This window comes from Apis mellifera, linkage group LG9 (genome assembly GCF_003254395.2).
Source record: "Apis mellifera strain DH4 linkage group LG9, Amel_HAv3.1, whole genome shotgun sequence".
In the NCBI taxonomy this organism is placed as follows: Eukaryota; Metazoa; Arthropoda; class Insecta; order Hymenoptera; family Apidae; genus Apis; species Apis mellifera.
The window spans coordinates 11,283,070-11,308,529 of record NC_037646.1 but is presented as its reverse complement, the minus strand read 5'-3'; the positions used below and the strand labels follow the sequence as shown (position 1 = coordinate 11,308,529).

Here is a 25,460-nt window from a genome sequence, read left to right as displayed (position 1 = left end):
AGAAAGAGAGAAAGAGAGAGAGAGAAACGTTAAAAGAAACGAAGGAACGAAGGAACCTTGCGTTCTTTCTTCCTCTCTAATTGGACGAGAGCGCGACGAGAGAAATGAAGGATCGAAGAGTGGCGGCGTTGGCGCCGATCTTCGAGTCTCGAGGCGAGCTTTAATAGGCGATAATAGACGCGGACTGTGTTATCGACCGGGTTCGGCTGGGTGGATCGTATTGTCGCGTGTACGTTACTCACCGTCGCGACGAGAACGGCTGAAGGGAGGCGAGTGGCGGGGCGTGAGCGTACATCGCGATCAGCAGGATCCCGGTTATCAGAACAAGGAAAAGGAGGATCTTCCTCATCCATCCGCTCGACATGTTGCCCACCATCCTTGCGAATCTGCGAAACGAATAACAGGTGAAATTTTACTTTTTTTCTTATCTTTATCTTCGTTTTTTTTTTTTCGCTACAACGAATCGTCAAAAGTGTTGATAAATGAACGAACGAATGAATAAATAAAAGATACTGCGACTCGATGTCGATCGATCCAACGTGATGTAAAAGAAGTGAAGTTTTTCTTCAACCTAAATAACGATTAAAATCACGAAATCGATAAAATCGGACACCGCCACCGTTACAACCTGCGATCCTCGAGCAAGGACTGATTGAAATTGGCTTTGTTTCCAGTATATATATATATAAATTTTACAAATTTATCTATTTTCAAAAGTAAATAAGATATCGAATTTACTAATCTTATCTGCTTATAAATATGACTTTACGTCGATATATATATATATATATATATATATAAATATTATTCCAACGTGTCTTTCTTTTATTTATTAACATATCACGATCCCAACACAGAGTTACGAGACTCTTAAATAATTACTCGCGGAAAAATAACTTTTACAATCTAGAAGAATTGCGCTTTCATTTATCGCGTTTTAAACAAACCAGTCTCCAAGTGAAAAAAGTAAATAAATAAACAACTTATCAATCGAGACAATTTTCCTTTCCTTTCTTTCTTACTTTCTTATTTACCTTTCCACGTGAATCCGTACGAAAGCATCGTATACGAGGGAGCAGACGTTCATTTCGAGCAGTGTCGATGCATCGAAGCTAGAGAGGCCTAGAAGCGACTTATTCCGTAGTCTCGCCTCTACTAAGCCGAGGGACCAGCACTCGTTCGCTATTCGCGTATCGAGAGACTAAAGTTTTCGTGTTAACGAACAACTACTGGCTCGAGAATCGATTAGAAACAACCTGTATGGTGTGGTAAATCAACTCGAAGGACGGGCAAAAGTTTTCTGTCGCGCAACTTTATCCAGTTTTTAATTAATAACGTAAGATATGTCGTAATAAATATTTCGACTTGGATTTTTTTTTTTCACGATGATGAAATAGTTAGATAATTTTTCCTTTTTCCTCTTCTTTTTTTTTTTTAATCAAAACATCACTTTTTTAGCAGGAGATGAAATCAACGTTCGAAGTTTTTTAAACGTTTTTCATTTCTTTTTTTAAATACACAACTTCGTAATGGAAAATTTAAAAAGAAATTGACGAACGTTCAGAATTTAATCGTTTTATCCGAGGGAAAGAAAAAAGTTTGCCTGGCAAAATTGTATTCAGAAAAATGGAAAATTTAAAAAGAATGTTTCATTAATGGATTAATTCTTGTTAAACTCACAATTTTCGAATTAGATAAATTTTAAAAACGTAAGATAACAGGTTCAAATATATTTTCACAAAACGAAATCACCGAATAGAGATTCTTCTCTAAAATAAAACGTTCACCTTACTCTATCGAAAACTCTTTTCTACGTAATCGCGTAGAAAACGAAAGAAATAGGTCGCGGACTGAAAAGAACCGGAACACACGTATATTTCTTTGCACGATAAACACGGCAATTTAATCCTAAATCAGCTACGAAGCACGATCGTTCGTTCTTTTCTCTAAAAAATTCCGTTACAGATTAGATATCGATATTTATGATAGATATCGAATTACTCTTTCTTCCTTTTCTTTTCTAACGCGAAAGCTTAAAGCCAACAAGTTCCTTCTGAATTGGCCGACAAAACGAGGACGTTTTAGCGCACAAAGGGCGGCTGCGCTGGTGGTGGTGGTGGTGAGAGTCCAAGCGTATGTGTGTGTGTGTAACGCCGAAAAAGGAGGCGGTGTTCGAACACAAAGGCTTTTTGTTTCAAGCAGACGGACTCGTCCCGATACACGGCCCCGCTCGTGGTTGGACACGCGTATAAACGTGACTCACCACCGTTGGGAACCGACGCTTTTGTGCAATTAGGTCCGACGACGACCCTTTCTCCAAGGCGTGTCTTCCTCCACCACGAAAATAACACATTCGTCCCTGCTCTGATTAAGAAAAGCCTCGATCCCTTTCCAACGGAGATTGTTATTCGAAATATGAGGAAGAAAGAGACGGAATATATATCGTTGATGCGTTTTTCTACTTTTTTTCTTTTTTTCTCTCTTTCGACAAATAATAACACTCGATTATCTTATGTACTTTATATACTCTGTTTTAAACGTTACGTGTATTACGTAGTGGAATCTCGCCAATTTTTATTCCCCAACACTTTTTTTTTATCGCTTCAGAGAAATATTAACTTAGAGAAAGATTTTGTAATTTCAAATTCGAAATTTTGTTGTTGTGAATCGAATATAAAAGAATTTTCTTCTCTGTAAAAGAAAAATTGTATTAAAAATTGGATAATATCGCTTTGGATCTCATCTCGTAAGAGAGAGAGAGAGAGAGAGACATTCATTAAAATCAAAATTAAATCGATTAAAACAGTACTTCGTACTCTGTTCGAACATTGTTCCAATCTTGTTTTTACAGGAAATTATAGGTGCAGTGGCTCGCCAATCTATTCGAAAAATTCTTTTATCTATCGTTTCAGAGAAATATTATTAATCGCAATTGATTTCATCGAGAAAAACTCTTATCTATTCCACGTATTGCATAAACCCTTTCACTTAAAATCAAAATTAAACCGATTGTAACATCGTTACATCCAACACTTTCCTTTTTTTCATTCCCGAAATTTTGTCCACACGGTGAGAAGCAAAGCGAGCGAGCGAGCGAGCGAGAGAGATCTTCTCGGTGAGGTAACGCGGAGAGGAGGATGGAGAGAGATGGAGGGAAGCGGCAGGTTGCGCCCCCGATAGTTGCACGTGTACGGTTGGAGAGGTCTCGTCCTGCGGCGCGAGGCGAGGCGAGGCGAGGCGAGGCGAGGCGAGGCGTCGCGACGCTCCGCGGCGTGCGCCGACGGCGTACGTCGCGGCGTCACTACGGCTGGTAGCCAGGCAACGCGCATAATACCGACCACCGTGAATAGTTTGAAACGAAACGGTCGCGGGAGCGGATCGACTCCTTCCTGCCACGATCTTTCTCTCTCTCTCCCTCTCTCTCTCTCTCCGTCCTTCTTTCTTTCCTCTCCTCCCTCCCCTCCGTTCCGATCCATCGTCGCTGTCGTCGCCGTCGCCGTCGTCGTCGTCGTCGTCGTCATCGTCGTCGTCGTCGTCGTCGTCGGCGAGCGCGCTCGATGGAGAACGGAAGTGGCACGCGACGACACCGAAGGAGACCGAGGGAACGCTTGTACGTACACGCCGTGCACGTTTTCATGCCGCGTTTCCATATCGTTCGAGATCGAGTTAGTAGTATCTATCTCGTGGCGGTAGTTTATTCGAATTTCGAAAGGCGTTCATTTCTTTTCTTTTCCGTTCTCTTTTTTTTTTGTTATTGTTGTTTTTTCGCGAGAAAAGAATGTTTGTTATTTTTCGGAGATAATTTTTTTTATGGTGGTGATGGATTGGGTTGTATTCCTCTGAGAGCGAGTGTTTCTCTTCTTTTAATTTTCGATCGTGTTTTGAGAAATTCGATCCGTCGCGAAAGGACGAACGGTCGACGAGCGAGTCAAAAGTTGTTGTTGTTGTTGTTGCTGTTATTGAAGAAAGTTGTATACCTCGTTTTCGTCGTATCTCTCGTGGAAAAATTTAAAAATGAATCCGTCGTTTTGCTTTCCATCCATCCCGATATATCGTTCGATAATAATCGAGGAATAATCGAGGGGGCGGGGAAGGAAGAAATATACATCATCGCGGTTTGATGAAGTCAATTACTCCTTTGAATACTTCATCTTTTTTAATTGTCGAAATAGTGAGTTTGATACGATGCGGTCACGCGTGTGCGTATACGTGTACGTATGTGTGTGTGTGTGTGTTCAGTTTCAATTTATCGAGTAAGATGAGTTATGTAAAGTCATTTGAATGACGAAGGTTACCTTTAAATTATTCTTTAGGTGTATTTTTAACAGCGGTAATATCAGTCTGTAGAAAAGAAAAAGGCTCGAACTTTCTACAAATTAGATTTGTTAAAAAAACGAATGGAACGGTAGAAATAATTGGCCCACGTCCAAATATATGTACCACGTTCAGATACGACGATAATTATATACGCGACTCGACTGGATTTAATCGGTAAGATAGCACTTGATGTAACACGGCGTGTTATAATACGCGTTAAAATACGAGAGTTCGAATCGATGGTGTAATAACCCGCCTTTGCTAGTACATGCTGGTTTTGTTTTCGCGTAGCGTCGTAAATAAATGCACGGGATTTTCTTTCGATGTTATAAAAGGAGAAAGGTCGGCAGGCGCCGCCGTTTCATACATCGAGCCGAGCTAAAAGTTTCGACGATCCAGTGAGTAGGCTCGCCACACAAAATCGATCGTGTATACTCGTGAAGGACGAAACAAATGGCGCAAGAATTCTATAAAGAAACTCTGTTCGCTCGAATATCATTTATCTTGCATTTATCGCGGTTAATTTCTCGCGGTAATTTGATACAAAAAAAAAAAAAAAAAAAGAAATTATAAATTTTCGACACAACGTCGAAATATGATTGATGAGAATGAATAGTTGACGATCGATTCGAAAATCTTGCAAAATAAACACACGAGACAGTATATTTGTTGTTGCGTGGCTATTTTAATACCGTGTCAAGGAGTTAATTACGTATGCTCAAGATCAATCTTCGTCCCTCGTTAGAACGGTATGAAACTGGGACGTATTGTAATTCCCACGTGAAATTCCTTGAAACGTTTAATCGAAGCCTTCCATTCATTCCTCTTCCCTCCATGCTAATTTCTTTCGTCACGAACGCGTATTATTATTATTATTATTATTCCCTTCGAGCTTATTTTAGGTCGTTAACTTTCATCGAGTTTTTTCCTTCCTTTGATCGTGCGAATTCCACAAATATGTTTTCAAACCAATCGAAAATTCACGGATCGAAAACAGATTCTTAAGAATCTTTTCTCTCTTAATTAGGTTATCTTTAACCTCGCTCGATCAATTCGTCGAGTAATAAAATTACTTATTACGTCAAACTAATTGAATGTAACATTGCACAATGAATATATGCACAAAAGTAGGAGAATGTTGTTGCATGCAAATTTACCATATCGCGATATAGGTTAAAAAGGCGAGGACGAGTTCGTTGTAACAAACTGTAACACCGTCCAATTCCTTTTCTCTCGCTTTTCGTCGTTGAATTCACGCGAAATCGACGCATGCGCACTCTCGCCTCGGTTAACCGTCAAACCGTCTATCTAGCACCACTCTGCTTTTTCTTCCATACGAAAAAGCCAAACAAAGCATAACCTCGCTTGATCTTCCGAGAGAGATTAAAATTATCCTCGATCGGACGAGTCGCTATCGAAACTTGTTATTTATACTTATTCGCTTAATTTCTACTTTTTTTTCTCTCTCTTTTTCGTTCAAAAATTATTCTTCGTTCGCTTCCAAACAAATGGAAAATATTTTAACCCGAAAATACTACGTGTGTTTGCGCTACCGCTGTGCGCATACCGCTGCCAAATATCGCGATGGAACGCGGACCAACAGGTTGAGGGGGAAATGGAGGGGGCAGGGGGGTGAAAGAGTAAAAAAGGAAGGGATTAAAATTGCGCAGGTAGTGAGTCCGCGGTATGCGAGGGAAAAAGGAGGATTTCGATGGGAGGAGTGGATCGAGGACCGAGTAATTCGATGCAAATGGAAAAGGGGGAGGGCATCGAGGACACGGGTTCCACCAACCTCGAACACGCCGCGAACGAAAACGAGTCCTTAGACTCGTATAGATTCGCATGAAGGCGAGAAGGCGAGGGGTGGCTTTTAGTTGGAATTCTCGCAAAGGGCGTGATCGATAAACCGCGACACCGTTTCACAAAGACCTCCGTGTGCCTTTTCCCCTTCCCTCCTCTTGTCTCTATTCTACCAGAACGGACTAGAGCGACCCCTCTTACTCTCGATTGATCTTTATTTTCTGTTCTCTCTTTTTTTTTTTTTTTAATTCAAAACTCGCCAGACTCGAGACAAATTTGTTGTTGTTATTATTGTTGTTGTTAGATATTTATTGGAAAAAAGATAAAGATAAAAATCATGCGAAAAGAGAGGGGAGAAAGAAAGGAACGTTTCATTCAAAGCAGAGTTGGAAAAAATAACTGGTTAAAAATTCCGAATAAAATTACTTTGAATAATTATTTAATTAAAATGCTTGAATAACATTTATTTGTAGCCACTTACAGTTGATCCGGTTTTCGTATAATCTCAACCGTTATTTGCAATTAATATTATGCGAACGATAAATTATTCAAGTAAGTTTATTCTTGAATTCAAATCATTAAATTTTCCCCCCCCATCACTGTCGTGTATTTAAACCTCGACGCATTAGCACAAGCATCCAGAGCATTCTAACGTCTATCGATACGATATAAAAATTTTTTTATTTTTTCATAATATGCGTAACGATAATCTAATTTATGTAAATGCAATTTTGCATTCGAATAATTAAGATAATAATTGTACGTATACTATAGATAGTTTCGAAAATAATTCATCTTAGATTATTATCCTTACTAAAATAACATCGAATAACATTTATTCGTAGCTGTTATAATTGATCCAGCCTTTTCCCCAACCGTTATTCGCGATTATTATTATATTATGCGAACGATAAATTATCCAAGTAACTTTATTCGTATTATTCGTAACTGTTCCAACTTCAACTATTAAATTTTCCCCATCACTGTCTATAATCTAAACCTCGAGGCATAGAATCCAGAATTATTCTAATGTATTGATAATATAAAAAGAATAATAATATAAAATAATAATATAAAAGAATATTGATTACGAAAAATTTGTGAAAGATTCTTTACAATTAATACTTAAATGATAACTAAATTATCTAAATTAATTACATTTAATTTGTAACAAAAGTTTAAATTATGTAAATATAATTTCGTATTTAAATAATTAAAATAATAATTGTACGTATACTATAGATATATACTTTGCGAAAATATTTTAGATGATATACCCTTAAGGTGACTTTGTAAACGAAACTAAACAAAACTAATTTTTACGATTTCGAAGTAGACGAAATTATAGCTTGTTTACTACTGCGTAATGTCAACAAAGTGGAGACAGGCAGTCCTAGGCGAAGGACACCAACTCGTCGAGACAAAAGTAACCGGTTAAAAATTTCGAATAAAGTTACTTTAATTATTACAGTTGATCCGTTTTTAATAAAATTTTTTTATAACATTTGCCATTACAATTATTTCCAATTATTGTTATTACGTTTCGAACGATAAATTATCGAAATAATCTTGTTCAACTATTATATTTTTCCCATCACTGTGAGTGGAAAAAAATCTCGTGAAAGAAATGTGGCTCTGATTAATTAATTTGAAACATCTATTTTTACATTTTTGCATATATTAATCCGAAATCGACGATCTTTATCCAGAGTTTGGTAAAAAGTAACTAAATTAAAAATTTCGAATAAAGTTAGTTTTTAAATAATTACTTATTAAAATCCTCGAATAATATTTATTAGTAATCGATCCGCTTTTATATTAAAATTACTCGCGCGATTATTTATTATCCTTTCGATCAATTATCCAAACGGAATTTTATTATCCCGAGTTTTATTAAATTGTGAAAAAAAAAAAAAATTAAACGTTTCAGGGAGACGTCTCGACTGACGATGACGATGTTTGTGATGGACGACACCTCGGACGGGCGCAATGGGACGAATGCGTGGCACCAGGAGGACGTCGTTTCGTCGGAATACAACGTGACGACGACGGCGAGCGGAGCGGCCAGCAAGACGAGCCACTTCGAGACCGATTTGCACGGGAACGTTAACATCCTTCTAGGCGGGTGAGCATTTATCGATCGATCCAACTTTCGACCAGTTTTTAAAAAACACGTCAATTTACTTTTGAATATCTTTTTTCTCGCGAGCAGAAATCGCAAAGAATTCGTGTTCGAATTTAAACAATTTGTTTGTCCGAGAATCATCTTGGTGGATTTTTGTCGAACAGGTTTGGAATGAAATTATTTCGAACAAATTATTCCCCGTTCAATTATTCAAAGATCCGTATTCAAATATTTTTCTACCATCCCATGTATATACAAGTATCCCAATAGTAAAATTTGTTCCCAATTTATGGGAACGAATTTCCATAAATCGTCTCTGAAATAGAGATAATTGTAAAATATAATTCGATATTATTTTCGTTCGATCAAGATTCGATTAAATCTTATCGCATCGGACTATTAAATAAATTAATAGCGACACTATTTTTTTCCTTCTCTTTTTTCCTTTCTTTCTTCGCGAATAAGTTATCTTGGTTATTTTCAACGATTTCATCGAATAACATGATTGATCAACGCGTTACGTAACGCGCGTTGAACGACGTAGACGCGTTGCATTTAAAATTTAAATAACACGGCGAGCTGCGAACGTCTGCGAATTCAGGAGAAAAATTCTGGCGAAATGGATGTTAAGAAAAAAAAAATTTGCACGCGTTTCTCCTCTGCCCGTAATCGCGGGGGGAGGGGGAGGAGCGTGTTAACGGACGCCCGCAGCGTCCCGTCCTTCCCTGCTCAATTAAAGTCTAATGAAACTTTCTTCGCCGCTGCTATTCCCGACAAGGTAAAGAAAAGATAACATCCGGCGAGAATGCTCTAGCCTCCTTTCTACACCACACGCCGTACACGCCGTATTTACCGAGCGAACCACCGGCGGATCAGTGTTTCTCAAACTCAAGGGCGAGCGAGGAGCGAAACTTTTCACCGAATTTTTTAAACTTTTTTTTTAAACAAATCTTGAAAAAAAGAGGGAGAGAGATTATATTAAATTAAAAGATAACATACAACAAAAAAAAACCACTCTCTTTCTCAACAATTTCAAACGATGACAGTTTTGAGTAGTTTTGAACGAATTTATCCTTCATTGAATTTACACGTATCAGAATCAGATCCTCGAATTCAGTTGAATGAGGATAGGACGGAAATAAATAAGGAGAACGGGTCGTGTTATTACGGTAACCGTGATCCCTTTGTATCGCGAAGAATAGCCCGCCGAATTGCCACGGTTTGCGGTCGTAGAAATTGCGCCTCGAGCCAACCGTGAAATCGCGGCCTCTCGTCCTTTTACGCGGTTCCTCGAGTCGCGGATTCTTTCCTTCGCTCCTCGAACAATTTCCAACTTTCGAAAGTTCGATATTCGACCCGTCGAGAGACGCGAGCGCGCGCGCGCGAGTGAGTGAAAGCAATAATCGTTATCGCGCGCATCGTAAAGAAAAGGAAAAAAAGAAGAGGAAGAGAGAGAGAGAAAAGAAAAGAAAGAAAGAATAATCGCGAGTTCGCTGCTTCAGACACGGGAGTTTTTGCAACACCGCAGTTAATGGAGTTAGGTTAATCTTTTCAACGGTTACTCTTTTATTACTCACGTTTCCAGGAAGAATCCTCGCTTTCTCGACGGACGTACCATCGTGTAATCGATTCGGGAGACAGTGTTTCCTGTCGCCTACAATATAGAGCAGTTCGGTTTTAATTCGGTCGAGTTTTTATTCGTTCGTTAGAGGAAATAAAATTTTCTTCACACGTTGTTTCTATGGTATTAAAGTTGCCGAAGCTTGTACGGACGGAGGGCTATGATCTAATGGAGTTAGGAGGTTAATCTTCGGCGGTTTCAAGCATGGCAGGAAAGGTTAAACGCGCGCTAAATATACGCGGCTCGATGGTCCCCATTCCCTCTCCTGTGCTATGGTTATTCTCACTACTATGGTACGTGGTCCGTTTACTTGCAGGGCGATGCTGAGCGGGGTTATTATGGTTGTCCTCCTCATGTGCTACTGCTGTCACAAGAGCATTCGAAAGAATCGGCCGCAAGAGTACCCGCAATACTGGAGAACGGAACCAGACGCGCACAGCCTCGAGGTGTTCACCACGGAAGCGCATGCCGCCGTGAGTATCTCTGTTTCCATCCATTTCCAGCCCAGAGATCGATCAACACGAAACGAAACTATTACTATCACAATTTCACCGATGCACTTTTCCTTCTTTCTTTCCTGCGAAAATCAACCCTTTCAACGTTTGTATCGTTGTACCGTTTTATAAATCTTCCGATATTTCTCCGTTCCAAAAACACTTTTTTCGTCGCGAGTCACAGCAAGGCAAGCTTCTCTCTTTAAAATCTCGCGATTAACGTATTCCGTGAGGCCATTAGCACATACGTCATTTTTTGCAAGTATAATAGAAACTAGTCGTGTCTACGAATACACGCCGAGTACAGAAATAATTCGCTCGCAATAATTCGCAAATTCTCTCTCGGGCAAAGAAACGAAGAAGAGGGGGGAGGGGGATAGGGCGATAAGTTCGAGAAAAATGGCGTGGAACGGTTATTAAATACGCGATCGCGTGGCGTTTATTGCGCTCGGTCTGTGTACGCGAGCCGTGCACGCCCGTTATGTAAGGGCTCGGTTAAAATAGCATAGCGAGCACACCGAACTTTCCGTGGTCCGATCGGATCGAGGTGGATTTAGGCGGCGGCCGCGGCGGCGGCCATATCTGCCCGAAACGGCCTCGAAACAATAGCTTATCCCGCGCTTTCGAGCCGGGCCAAAAACTAAAATGGCGGGAAACGGCCCCGCGTTTCATCGAGAATTAGCGAGCTGAATTCGTTTCGATCGAATGAACGATTATGCGCGTATTATAAGCTTTTTGAGATCGCGCTTTTTCGCTTCTTTATCGACTGAGCCGATCTTTTTTTTTTCTTTTATTTGATTACTTTTGTGATTAATTACAATTGATGATCGCGCTTTTTCGCTTCTTTATCGACTGAGCCGATCTTTTTTTTTTCTTTCTTTCTTTTATTTGATTACTTTCGTGATTAATTACAATTGATGAATTCGAGTTTATATAAGTTTTTTAAAATGTTTATTCGATGTTTTTGATAAAGTTGAAGTTATACAGTCGATCTTCGAATAAGTCGATTCGACGTTATTAATTTTTAACCAGTGAAACTTTAACTTAAGTTTTACTTTTTCGACTCGTCGATGCCGAAGCCACTGGTTTCCTAGAAATTCGTGGAAATTGCGGCGCGTGATGTCGAGGAGATACGAAGCAGGCTGTCCGATCTAAAAATATTGGAAAATTGGCAATGACGTAGCGTTCGGGCACCGCGGGAATAACTAAGATCCGAGGGAATAAATAATCACGCGGTAGGATGCTAATTAGAGTCTAGACTAGCTGGTAATTAACGTCCAGATGAGTCAACCAATTGTATATCAAGGCTTATATAATCGAGTAATTAATAATTCGTGGAGAACATTTGGATTGTCATCCGTCCGGTAGATCGAAAGATAAAACCAATCATTCCTTATGTTCGTTCCCTCGTAAATCAATTAAATTTTCAAAATTAACCATGGAAAACATATATATATATAAGCTCGGTTGAAAATGAAATTCTCGAGGCGGGAAAATTATTTAAATTATTCACCATTTTCTCTAGAATAATCTGTTTAAAATATATTCCGTACACATTGTTGTTCAAAAATTCTTTCACGAGTCGAAAATAAAATTCTTTGATTTGAATTTATACTATTCACAATCGAATCTTTTCGACAAATCATTCGAAATCGTTTTCCAAAAATTTCCTTTTTTTTTCCAGTGTTATAAGAGACAACAACAACTATTCCATGCACTGTTGTTCAAAAATTTTTTTACGAATCGAAAATAAAATTCTTCGATTCCAATTAATTTATATTATTCACGATCGAATCTCTTCCTCGACAAAATCGTTCGAAATCGTTTTCCAAAAATTTCCTTTTTTTTTCCAGTGTTATAAGAGGCAACAACAACTATTCCATGCATACTGTTGTTCAAAAATCCTTTTACGAGTCGAAAATAAAATTTTTCAATTCCAATTAATTTATAAATTTAAATTTATATTATTCGCAATCGAATCTCTTCCTCGACAAAATCATTCGAGATCGTTTTTTTTTTCCAATGCTACAGGAGGCAACAACAACTATTCTATGCACTGTTGTTCAAAAATCCTTTAACGAGTCGAAAATAAAATTTTTCAATTCCAATTAATTTATAAATTTAAATTTATATTATTCGCAATCGAATATCTTCTCCGATAAAATCATTCCAAATCGTTTTCCAAAAATTTTCTTTTTTTTTTCCAATGCTACAAGAAGCAACAACTATCCCATGCACACTGTTCAAAAATCCTTTCACGAGTCGAAAATAAAATTCCAATTAATTTAAATTATAAATTTAAATTTGTATTATTCACAATCGAATATCTTTCCCAACAAAATTATTCGAAATCGTTTTCCAAAGATTTCCTTTTTTTTTTCAGTGCTATAAAAGACAACAACTATCCCATACACACTGTTCAAAAATCCTTTCACGAGTCGAAAATAAAATTCCAATTAATTTAAATTATAAATTTAAATTTGTATTACTCACAACCGAATATCTTCCCCAACAAAATTATTCGAGATCGTTTTCCAAAGATCTTTTTTTCCAATGCTACAGGAGACAACAACAACTATTCCATGCACACTGTTGTTCAAAAATTCTTTAACGAGTCGAAAGTAAAATTCTTCGATTCCAATTAATTTATATTATTCATAATCGAATCTCTTCGATAAAATCGTTCGAGATCGTTTTCCAAAAATTTCCTTTTTTTTTTTCTTCCAGTGCTGCGAGAGGCAACAACAACAACAACAACAACAACAACAATCGGCGACGACCGATGGAAACCGGGACGAGAGCGCATACGACGCTTTATCCTGCCCCGTAACCCCGATTTCCGGCCCCGGCCCGCCCCCAACTTACGACAGCCTGATCTTCGATCCGAAAAGCCTGGCCACCGCCACCTTCTCGATGGAGAAGAAGCGCGAGGGTGGAGAGACACCCGGGGCCATCGTTCCCCCGATGGTGTCCACGTTATTGGGGCTGAGCGCGAGATCGGGCCTGGAGCCGAGTAACGAGGCCGTCGAACAGCAAGCATCGGACGAGGGATTGCCTTCCTACGAGGCCGCCTTAAAATTGGACGCGAACGGTTACGTGTGACCGTGCGACCGGCCCACGTGTGAAATCCCAGACGATTTTTCGACGATTGTGTTCCTTAACGTTGTGTTCCTTTCCACGAGGGAGGGGGGAAGCGAGACGAAGAGCGAAGGGACGACGAGGAATTGGATGGAAGAAAGAAACGGGATTGGAAATTAGATCCATAACGTCTTTCTTTAGGCTTTTAGAACGGAGAGAAAGTTGAAGATCTTAGCTTTGATTAATTAACGCGAGCTTAGGAAAAAATTATTTCCCCGATTCCCGTAGGTTTAGAGAGAGAGAGAGAGAGAGAGAGAGAGAGAGAGAGAGAGAGAGAGAGAGAGAGAGAGAGAGAGAGAGAGAGAGAGAGAGAGAGAGAGAGAGCGAGCGAGCGTGGTTTCGATGGACGTGGATAATAAAATATTGGTCCGCTTCTAATGTTAAAAGACGCTTGGTTCTTAGAAAGAAATAAGATCCCTGACCCGTCGATTCCCGATTCTATCGATACGAATCGTAGGGCGAACAAACGAAAAAAAAAAAAAAAAACGAGAGCGAACGAAACGAAGGAAAATCCGCGAAGCGATTTATGTCTCGTCTCGTTGTATAGATTACTTTCGAGTTTCGCGTAACGTAATAATAATAAACTTGTGTATAATAACTTGAGTTAAACTGAATAAACACCGGGGGAATAATAATAATGATAATATAACGCGAGTTATGTTAGCTCGCTAATCTTCTTAAAGATCCGCAGAATTGATCCTAAAAATATACACAAAGCTTCGAAACGTTACTTCGAGCGAATCAATCGATGTAAATTCGTATAAATAAAGGGGACGGTGTTACGACAGAATTATTATTCTGTCCCCCGAAGAGAAAGATTCTAATCCGATTCTAATCATTTAAATAAAAAAAAAGAAAACAAAATGCAAAGTCGAGAAATCGATCGTCTTATCCTTCACCAGGCGAAGGCCACTTTAGCAGTCCTCAAATCATATCGTTGATCAGCTTAAAGACCACTTTAAGGCGGGCATGAATTACGCCTTCGTTTATGGTTCGTTCGCTGGAGCTGATCGAGTGTCGCGAATTCGTCTACGCCGTTACTCCACGCGATTCGACTTCGACTCCTCCTCGGAGTGCGCGTGCGCGCGCAACCAGCGAATATTTCCCATCGTTGCGCGACGAAAAATCGCTATTGAACGGGCGACAATTTTTCGACCGAGACGGCGATCGATGAAGGTATCAAGAGGTAATTTTTCGTGTACGGGAGAGGGGAAAAAAAAAAAGAAAAAGAAAAAAGAAAAAAGAGCTTCGATCGAGATAAAGCGGAAGGTAATAGAACGATTCGGTTTTTTAACTCTTCTTGGAGAAATGGAACGCATCGATTCTACTCGGCTCGGATTCGAATAATTTACTCTCAAGGCTGTTTGCGAATTAATTGTAACGATTTGTTTTCTGAAAGAGAGAGAGAGAGAGAGAAAGAGTTAATAAAGCGAACTTTTACTTAATTATCGGATATCTTAATGATAACGAGTGTGTTACAAAACACATTCGTCTGGTGGAAACAAAAGGGACGAAACAATTTTATACATTATCTACTTCCTCTCGAGTTTTTCTCGGTTACGTAACAAAAAAAAGGGGGGAGGGAAGAAACGTTATTTAGAGAAAATTACAAATCTGAAATGACATTAATGTTAATTTCAATAATGTAAATGATAATGAGCGTGTTACACTTTGCTTATCGTCGTGCGAATTATTTAACGTGTTTCGAAAAGGAGGAACTGATAAAAGATAAGCATCATTATCGTTATCGAGTAAGTAATTTCAAATTAGCATAAAATTAAATATCGCCATCCTTGTAGCAGAAATCTATTGATTTCTAAATGTAATTGAATGATAAAAATTTTAAGATTGAATTTATTTATTTATTTATTCTTATCGCGTGTGATAATACATATATATATATTATTTTTTTTTATATCTTGTAGATATCGACATTGGATAAATGTCTTATGCTCGTTTGTGTATTTTTTTTTCTCAATTTTAATTATTTTGAAAAAAAAAAAAAATACCACGTATACGAGAAATCATTCCATTGATGCACAACATCGAAAGGAAACGTTATCTCGGTTTATCCTTAGTTCGCTCTTATCAATTCCTCTTATCGTAAACCACGAATATTTTTTTTTCCACATAAATAAAAACTCTTTCCATTTATTACATCAATTAATTCAATATAATAACTAATTAGTGTAACATAATAATTTGTGTAACATAATATAAGAAACGTGACGTAACTAACCAATAAAAGTATTTGATAATATATACGGGCTAGACACGATTTCTACATTATACGATAACCTTATCATTGTTTGTTTTAATTTCACTCCGGTTATCATTCGGATACGATAGTGGACGAAAACCATTTTTTCGTTCGAAAGTTGGAAAGTTGGAGATAAGAGATAAAAATAAAAAAATCTCGCGGTTTTCATTTTTCCATCGCCTCGAGCGATGAGCGAAAAAGAAGAAGACGAAGAAGAGATGGAAACGATCCTCGACGATTTCCGCCGATAATAAAATATCGTTTCACGCCCGTTTCTTTTTTAATCGACGAGCATCGAGATATCCGAAGAAACGAAATCGTATAACTCTCCCTCGAATATCCTATCGAACGATCAGACCAAAATTTAACAATAATTCGACGTATATATTCCGTGGTTGGATTTTTAACGAGAACGAGACCTGTTGACTGGAAGAATACTCGATAAGAAGCTCGAAACTAGTGACCCGTTCTCGCTCGCTCTTAAATTCCTCTGTGTTATTCTATAAACAGGAACAGTTTATGTGTATACATATATATATATCTCTGTCTCGATCGATCTCTGTCTCCTTCCTTTTCTACGGTGGCACGGATATTTTATTATCCGCTCGTCGACACCGTTCCACGACAGGATAATCGCGTGTTTTACAACGTAAGGGAAGACCAGCTTTCGTTTTTTCAAAGTCTTCCCTCCCTTTTCCCCTACCCGTTTAAGGTTAATAGGATATTTTCGGTTTTAAAGGGGCATCGAATAGCGTCGACTAACTTCGCCTAGCGAGTTGAATTCAACGGTCGCGCGCATGCGCCGTGGTGCGAACGTTTTTCTTCAACAAGTTTTTGCAGAGTAATGAAATCGCTCGCGATCTCGAAAGGACGTTAAGACGCTCACTTAAAGTGAGATTCGTTTTTCTTCTTTTTTGTTTTACATTAATATTTCTCGAGAATTATTATTGTTTGCCTCGAATTTTATTTTGAATTGTAAAGAGAGAGAGAGAGGGAGGAACAAATTAAATTTTTTTTTTTTTTACGTTCCGCTCACGACTCGGATAAGGAACTCGTTCCATTTCGGTTCAGATAGGCGAGTTGCTTGAACAAATAACCGATCCACGAGCAGCAGTAGCGGCGGGAAAGACAATGGCAGAGGCGAGCCAAGATCGTCTCGAGTCGTTTCCTCGTCGCGTATGTCCTCGAAACCGGTGAAAGCGGCTCAACAAAGAGCATCAGAGTGTCGTAATTATTATATTATTCCGAAGCAAACGCCATTTAATTCTTCTCTTTCTTTCTTTCTTTCCTCTCTCTCTTTTTTTAATCCAATAACAGAGATTATTCCATCTTTTTTTTATCCTCAGAAAAGAAAAATTCTATCTTTAATCTATCTAATCCTTATAATCTCCCCACCAAAGCGAGATAAAATCCAAAATTGATAAATTGAATAACAGAGAATAAAGCTATTTTTATTCGTCCTTTAATCGAACGATTCTTTAAAGGAAAATAAAAGTTGCAACGAAAGTTTTTGTAACGAAGGAACGACACGCGTGACGATAAATTACAAATTAATAACGGCATTAAATTACGGCGTGAAATTTTCGTGAAATAATAGGACGATAAATTCAACAAATTTGCCTTTATCGAAATCGTTCGACGCAGATTATTAATTCTGGAGCAAGGAAAGAAAAGAAAAGAAAAAAACAAAAATACGACACGATAACTACAACTATAAAATTAATTACACGCGTACTACGTAATAATAATATCTCATTTGTTATTAATCTATTTTAAGTTTCCTGTTTGAAATTTCTTTTTTTTTTTTTTTTTATTAAAAGTTTAACGAATTACGAAAGTTAAACGAATAATTCTAAACGATCGTGAAAAATCATCCGAACGATAAAACCGAAGCCAAAAATGAACGATTGAATTTCGATGCTTGAATTTCAAAAAAAAAAAAAAAAAAAAGGAAACGCGGGAAGAAATATTAATTGGACAATAAAATAAAAAGCGATTTTATGGCCGTTAAATCCTCGTCGAACGATTTGTTCTTGCCGTATATTTATCAAAATAACGATAAACTTTTAAACTTATTTATATATAATTGGACAAGAAAAAAAAAAAACGAAGAAGATTTAAAAAAAAGTAAATAGTTGCTTTATGATCAAAGATTCGAAAAGTTTAACCGATTCAGCCTATCCGTTATTCATATATTTAAATTATTTTATTTCTTACTTTTCGGATCGATCGCCTATTTCACGAAGAATTAAAGTAAAAAAAAAACATCGTTATTAATATATGCAATTGCGAAGATTATAAAAAGTTGCGTTATACATCAATACTAGTTAACGATTTAAATATTTCTCACTTTCTCTCCGATCGATCATCGTATTTCATAAATAATGTCACGAAATAAATTGGTTCCTTCTAAAAAGAAAGAAAATGGGAGGGGGAGGGGGAAGAGAAACGGATCGATCGAACTTCGTGCAAACAACGATAAATAAAGCTTATTACCGCTATTTATCTTCGCTGTTAACCAAGTTTTCGCTGCCTTTGGACTTTATCGTGGAAACACGCTTTGTTCGATAAATTCGGCCAAGTACGTTCTTCCGATACCGCGCTCGATTTCATTGCCCCCGAAACCTTGAACGACGCTTATTAAATTGTGCAACTCATCGCACGGCCAGCTTCCTTGTGCGTGGATCTACATTGCGTGGGTGGCCAACAACAATTACGAGAACGTCCAATCCGATCGTCTCCTCTCTTCGACGCTCGTTCTATAATAATCTTCCTATCTCTCTCTCTTCTATGCGTCTTCTTCATCCCATCCGAATTATTTCTTATCTCCATTTCTCGATCGATAATGTAACGATTATTATTAAATGTTCGAAACGATTCCTTCATTTCCCAGAATATTATTACGTTCGTATGATTGATAATTTTAACAGGATGTACTATTTTAGCTCGACGAGATAATTTTATATATATTCCGTTTCCGTGTTATAAAATTTAATTTTAAATCTTAAAATCAATCATACATTCCCAAGTGTATATTTTTGAGAGAAAGTTCTATTTTCTCCCGGAGATTTTTCCCCGGGATACGCAACGAGAACTCATTTTTCGATGGAATCATAAGAAGCTACATATATATATATTTATATATATCATTTTTCCTTTGCGAATTTTCTACGTATTCAACGGGAAAGGAAGTCCAGCCTGGCCTAGTTTCCCCGAGCTTCCCTGTACCCACGTACGTGTATCTCGAACAATGTGAAAGGACTGCTGATACAATGTCCACTATACATAAAACAGAAAAATAGAATCTTTTTCTAAGTTATTCCAAACTTATATTCTTGAGAGGTGACAAAGAAAAAAAAAAAAAAAAGATCATCAGAGAAATCAAACTTTTTTCAAAGTCGATTCAATGGAACGAAAAAATCGATTTTTGTCTGTTACCGATAGCAGGTAACAGGGGAGAAAAGAAAAGAAAGAGAGAGAGAGAGAGAGAAAGAAAGGAAGGAAGAAAGATAAATTTGTAGATAATCACGATGGCGCGTTAGTTGGTAAATGGAAGATGACTCTGGCCAGGGAGATCAAACTCGATTAAACGGGCCGAGCTATAGGTATATTCTGATGCTTGCCCTACAAAACTTGAGGACCTGGTTATGAAATACGCCCTCGGCTAAATATAGATACACCGATACCGACGAAAAGCTTGCAAATTGCAAACTTCTATCATTCCTTGTATTAAAGAGATATATATTACATAATATTAAATATATGATATAGATTGGTATCAAAGATATCAAAACATGTTATTTTTTTCATCGATTATTTTATATCGATGTGTTTAGAATTTAATATTCGATAATTCGGGACGAAAAAGAAATACGAATGGAATTTTAATTTGAATTTTATTGTCGTTAAAGAAGATAATTGACGATGAATTTATCGATAAAAAGAAATTATTTCTTCAAATTTCCTAATAAAACGTTACAACAAGTTTGTTCCTGTTAGTGGTTTAATTTAATTTTAATTTAATTCTAATCTGGAACTAACCTAGATTTTGTACCACGTCTAAATTGAATTAACTATCACTTGTCGGTATCGTGTTATGAGTTTATTAATTAAATAATAATGAAAGCATCGAAAAAAAAAAAGATGTATGACGTTCGAATTGTTAAATAAATTTTTTTTTTTATCTTCTTCAAAGTCTTTAAATCTCATTTAAAAATGGAAAATTTAAAGCAAAAAATTATTATAAATAGTTTTTGAATTTTTAAATCTCTTAAAATTATTTTCTAAACGAGATCACAACGAAACCATATTTTCTTATGTTTTTATATTTTTTCAAAAATGTTTGATTTTTAAATTTTTGGAAATATACGAATACCGTTTCTTTTTTTTTTAAACTTTCTCTTTCTCCACAATTTCGTTTTCCATAGGATTTAAAACGGAATAAAATCATGAAATCGAGCAGATCAGATATATCGAAACGATCGAAACTCGAAAAGTGGAAAATTCTAATTTCAACGCAGATAATATTAATCCGAACTAAATGAAATTCGGCCGATCCGGCGTAATTACGTGCCTCGTAAATATTAACAAAGGATTCGTGTTCCTGGATTTCGATGTGAAATACAATGGAATCGTTTTTAGGAAAACGAAAAACCCGTGACTAGATGGAAGTAACGAGCTTCTCCTTCCCCTTCGTTCTTCTTTAAATTTAAATTTATTCAAAAAGAGATAAAAATTTCGAAATTCGGTCTACGTTACTCTCTACAGACGAAAATAATTAAAAACGCAGCTTAATGATACATAGATGAAGAAACATGGAACGGGAAAGTTGCTATTAAAAAATTATAAGATGATTAAAAACGGAATCCGCGATTTTTTATTCTAATAGAAACGTTAACGAGATAAAAAAAAAAAAAAGAAAAAAAAGAAAAAGATTAAAGAGAGGAAAAAATGAAGACAATAAGTTTAACAACCGTTTTGTGAATTCTGTATTTTCCACGCCTCGTTTGGCGTGGAAAAATTAACAATTATTAATAAGAGATTGAAATGTTAAATACCTTTGAAATGATGTAAAATAATACACAACGTAAAAAGAAACAAGAAGCACGTTTATGCGCGTGTATCAAGATTTCATTCGAATCTTTTGCAATACTCTAAACAGATTAGCGGTAATCACGTTGCATTTAAACATCGATTAGCGTCAAGCCTTTAAACCTTTAAAGGTCCGCAGATTTATTAAAGTGTCAGTGGCGACAGCGACTGCAATGCGAGTCGATCAATTCTTCCTTCGAAGCGATCGCGTCCCACTGAACCATCACGTCACGTTTTCTAGAGAATTTCTCGCACAGCATACTACTACTAGAGAGTCCTTTCCATTCACCTGTGTCCCTCAAAGTGTACACACCTAAGTGTCAATATACGGTGGTATGGCATGTAAATATATTACGCTTTTGTAATGTATATATATATATATATATATATATGTACGCCGCACGGACGAACGTTTGACCATAGTGCGACAAAACACAACAAACTAATAAAAACGGATCGACTAGGGGTTGACAGGACAAAAATGTGGCTGGTGTACGAGGTCGAAAATCGATGCAGCGGGAGGAACGCGTAAAACGCGGCGTACCACGCGATTAAAACAATGCCGGATCAAGAGAGTACTCACCTAACCTTGCTCTGCAGGATCGCTTCTCCGGTTGTTGTATCCGCGTTGTTCTCCCTACGAGGAAACTTCCATGTACCGGTTCCCCTCTTGATCGATCTCAGTTCAGTGTTTAGGGAATACCCTTCGATGTGTACACCTTTAGGGGAGGCATTGAGATGGAGAAACGTTCATGGATAACGGTATATCCCTGCCATGTCGAAAAAAACACGAAAAAGATCCACACAATTTGCCGCTCGCACGCGCGCGCGCGCTCACTAAGCTTTTCTACTCACAATCAGTGGCACACTGAAGCCGCTGAAGTGTACTTCGCCTCGCACGCATCTGTCCGCCAGGTCTGACGAGATCTCCCACGGAATCGAAAGCGTCCGTACGCTTTTGCCTCTCCCGCGCCTCTACATTACGCTTCGCACGCTAAAAGATAACCAACTCGCTACACTAACGAACTACACTCGCGACACTCGGTCGCCGACTAAACATGTTGCTCCCGAATCCAGAGACATCTGCAGATAGGGAATGGAACTAGTAGCAACGTCGGTGGATTTTAATTGAACCATCGACCGGTGAATGAGGAAAGAGTATATAACGAAATATACATGTTCGTTAATTTTTACGTAGGTGAAATAGTGAGAGCAACTTGAAGGTCAAATTAATTTTTTTAAATGGAAAGTTATTCTCTTTTTATCTTATAACATTATTACGATATTATGAAGTTTTATTTTAAGAAAAGTCGTGAAAGGATATTAAGTAAAAATTAGTTAGTGAGATGTTTTATCTATAAAAAATTAATTATCTTTTTTTTCAAATTTTAGAATATTAAAAATTTTAAGACTCTTTCAATTTGATAGTAAAGGAGTAAAATAAATTTCAAATCATTGAAATTAATCGCGATTAAATTAATTTGAATTAACCGCGAAAATTTTGTTTCGAATTAAAAATTGGATATTAAAAAAGTCAACAATTTAAAAATGAATTCTGTGAACAATTTAATCTATTTCAATTCGAATTTTTTCCACTAGTATTACGAAAAAAATTTAAATCTATTTTTAAAAATCATTCTGTTTTCTATTAACTTCTAGTCAGTATTATTCGACGTATCTTAAGATACGACAATTGATCCACATAAGAATTTGAATTATTAATGTTGTATGTATATATATATATGTGTGTGTGTGTGTATGTGTATATAGTATGTATATATATATATATATAAATGCTATTGTAAAAATAGTACTGCATGATGATATATTTGCGAATACAGTACTTTTCTCGTTGCATGATTTTCACAAAAATTTTAGAAATGTTTCCATTGCGGTGTGCTGTCAAAAATAGAAGGTTAGGGCAGTTCTAACAACAGTATTTGACGTGTCAGTGCAATTGCAAATGGCGGGCACCAATGGTGACATTTTCTCAGTAGGAAAGAAAATCGAGAAATTGACGATATCAGGAGAGGAATCAACGAAAAACGAGGATGATAGCGAAAATGGAAAGAAACTGGTACCTCGATTATGGGGTTTCGAAACTAAAGAATTATACAAAATTGCAGTTAATTTCTACAAAGGTAAATCAATTATATTGACAGTTTATTAGAATAGTTTCGTTATTCATTTCTTTAAATTAATATTAGAAAAATGACATGTCCCTATTTATACGCGTTATTACATTGTTATATGATATATTGCCAACACATTAAAATATTGAATACATGAAAATTTTACTAATGATCATTGTGTTGATTTTGTGTACTTTTATTTTCTTTTTATTGATTGAAAGTAATAAGTAGATAAAAATTAATTATTTTAATATTGATATAATTGATAATAATTTATGCAAATTGTGTGATAATTATAGAGAAGGAGGGTAAAGCTGTCCATTTGTCTTATGAAGACAAATTAAAACTAGTGGCTTTTACTCAACAAGTAACACATGGGAAATGTACTGCAGAAAATGCACCACCTTTGGGTGTGTTGGATGTAATTGGAAAGGATAGACGATTGGCATGGCAAAATCTAGGAGATATATCTAAGGAACAAGCAATGGAAGGATTTATAGTTTTGTTAGATAAATTATGTCCATTATTTAGAACAGTTGTAGAAGCACAAAAAAGAGATATTGAGGAGAAATTGCGACTGAAGAAAGAGGAAGAAGCAAAGAAATTAGAAGAAGAAAGAAGATTACAAGAATTAAATGAACAAAAAAAGAAAGAGGAAGAAGCAAGATTAAAGGAAGAAATTCAAAGGAGACAAATTCAAGATGCCTTAAATCAACAAACGTATTATCAATTTAAAATGTATGCAGAACAACAATATCCTGGAAATCCAGAGCAACAAGGTGTACTAATAAGGCAGTTACAAGAACAACATTATCATCAATATATGCAACAATTGCGTCAGAATCAGTTACTCATAGAAGATCAAACCCCAGAAATGACCACTGCCACTATAGAAAATACTGAAAAGGAAGAAGAGAAAGAAACAAGCGAAACAGCTCAATTAAACGAGGAAGATTCTGATGATTTGCAAGATTATCCACCTATAGCTCCACCAGAAATGTGGACTAGAGGGGGTGTAGAAGAATTTAAAAATACTATTAGGAGAGAAGATAGCGATGCAGTTATTAAGGTTGGACATGGAGAAACAGTAACAGTTAGAGTACCAACGCATGAAGATGGCTCTTATTTGTTTTGGGAATTTGCAACAGATAACTATGACATTGGTTTTGGAGTGTTCTTTGAATGGTCAAAACCGGAAACCAATCAAGTATCGGTACATATTAGCGAGTCTGAGGATGAGGATGAGGAGGATGATGATTATGAAACAAGAGATGATTTAGAAAGTGGAATAGCAAATGGTTCCATTCCATCTGATTATAAACCATCGCCACCACCTACAAGTATGGTGGTACCTGTAAGTGTATCATGTATCATTATCTTCTCTTCTAATAGTATCTCTTCTAATAGTGATAATAAGATAAAAGAGAAATATAACTATTTTTATATTAATAATATTTTTATGCTATACATATAATATTTTTACAGACTTTTAGGAGAGATTCGCAAGATGAAATCTATGCAGGAAGTCATAGATATCCAGGACAGGTAAATAATATTATTCAACATATTTGTAAATTATCATATGTTGTTATATATTTATTCGTTACAGGGTGTATATCTTCTTAAATTTGATAATTCATATTCACTTTGGCGAAGTAAAACGCTTTATTATCGAGTCTATTATACACAAAGTGGTTATGTGCAAAATTAGCTTTATTAAGAAAAGAAAAGCCACTGCAATTCACTGATCGTACAATTGTTGAGAACTAGCCTGATACGATGTTTTGCCGATATTGCTAGTCCGACTAAATGAAGAGTCCTATCTATTATTTCTGTTCACAAAACCAAGTGTTTGCAAAACGAAAACAAATATACATTATTATAGTTATGTAAAGACACTTTATTGTTTAATGTGGCAAGCAAAATGGGCACAAGTATAAAAGAAAGGTTCCTATTCCCTTTCCTGTTGATGTTTGTAAAAATGAGGAAAAAAAAAAAAAAAACGAAATGTATAAAAAGTAAACCGATATATTAGTGTCATATTCGATTGTATATTATGCCAGTAATGTATCGGTGACTTCGTGCATAATAATTGTTTTCTTATGGTAAAGATTTTAATCTGTTTTTGTTATTATCTCACTCGTATCTGTATCTTATACTTTTATTAATATTATCCTACGTTTTAGAAAAATACATTGAAATCAAAACATTCCAGTATTTTACTTTTCCTTGTCGTAATTTTTTATACGTGAAAAATTAATCAAAAATTGCAAATACTTTGACGAAATAAATTTTTTTTTTTTTTTTGTGTTAACGTTTATTGTACCATAATCATAACGTTTGTTTTTTTTTTTTTTTTTTTGTTTTTACAAGAATGAATTGTATATCGTCGTTAATAATAATTATAATAGTTACATACGTAGCAGTATATAATTACAGGCTTCTTACGCAAACGAATATGCGTGTATGTATCGCATATAAA

General features: G+C 36.5%; 3 protein-coding genes and 1 long non-coding RNA gene across 20 annotated transcripts in view; 2 read left to right on the top strand and 2 right to left on the bottom strand.

Annotated features, from left to right (window-relative positions):
• LOC411490 (probable beta-hexosaminidase fdl) overlaps positions 1-21,898 on the bottom strand; it is a 34,538-nt gene extending 12,640 nt beyond the window's left edge. For 2 of the 14 annotated variants that reach the window (XM_006567426.3, XM_006567427.3), the window contains exons 1-4: positions 21,702-21,898; positions 21,435-21,565; positions 9,820-9,896; positions 243-386 (exon numbers count right to left, since the gene is read on the bottom strand). In XM_006567426.3, coding sequence (XP_006567489.1) covers positions 243-386; positions 9,820-9,896; positions 21,435-21,565; positions 21,702-21,750 — 401 coding nt within the window. In that variant the 5' untranslated portion in view covers positions 21,751-21,898. Of the gene's footprint in view, positions 1-242; positions 387-492; positions 607-1,034; positions 1,285-9,819; positions 9,897-21,429 lie in introns of those variants that run through there. The other 12 variants (XM_394963.7, XM_016914009.2, XM_026442976.1 and 9 more) reach the window with 10 other exon arrangements.
• Positions 270-15,006, top strand: LOC100576355. Of its 4 annotated transcripts, XM_003250986.4 has the most exons (5): positions 3,258-3,610; positions 6,591-6,669; positions 8,048-8,242; positions 10,180-10,336; positions 13,085-15,006. In XM_003250986.4, exons 3-5 carry the CDS (start codon positions 8,067-8,069, stop codon positions 13,457-13,459), a joined length of 708 nt encoding a protein of 235 aa, XP_003251034.1. In that variant the 5' UTR covers positions 3,258-3,610; positions 6,591-6,669; positions 8,048-8,066; the 3' UTR covers positions 13,460-15,006. The 4 variants fall into 4 exon arrangements, with proteins under 4 accessions (XP_006567487.1, XP_003251034.1, XP_003251033.1 ...); XM_006567424.3 differs by lacking the exons at positions 3,258-3,610; positions 6,591-6,669 and adding an exon at positions 270-404; XM_003250985.4 differs by lacking the exon at positions 6,591-6,669.
• LOC107964977 lies at positions 17,533-21,413 on the bottom strand. The gene is made up of 2 exons (XR_001704247.2): positions 20,813-21,413; positions 17,533-19,034 (listed from the first exon to the last, which is right to left on the bottom strand). It is a non-coding gene; the product is annotated as an uncharacterized LOC107964977 (long non-coding RNA).
• Positions 21,899-22,673: 775 nt separating the features above from the next.
• Positions 22,674-25,187, top strand: LOC411299 (Golgi resident protein GCP60). The gene is made up of 4 exons (XM_394773.7): positions 22,674-22,987; positions 23,278-24,332; positions 24,464-24,523; positions 24,588-25,187. The coding sequence occupies exons 1-4, from the start codon at positions 22,810-22,812 to the stop codon at positions 24,687-24,689; spliced, it is 1,395 nt and encodes a 464-aa protein (XP_394773.2). The 5' UTR covers positions 22,674-22,809; the 3' UTR covers positions 24,690-25,187.
• Positions 25,188-25,460: the final 273 nt, after the last annotated feature.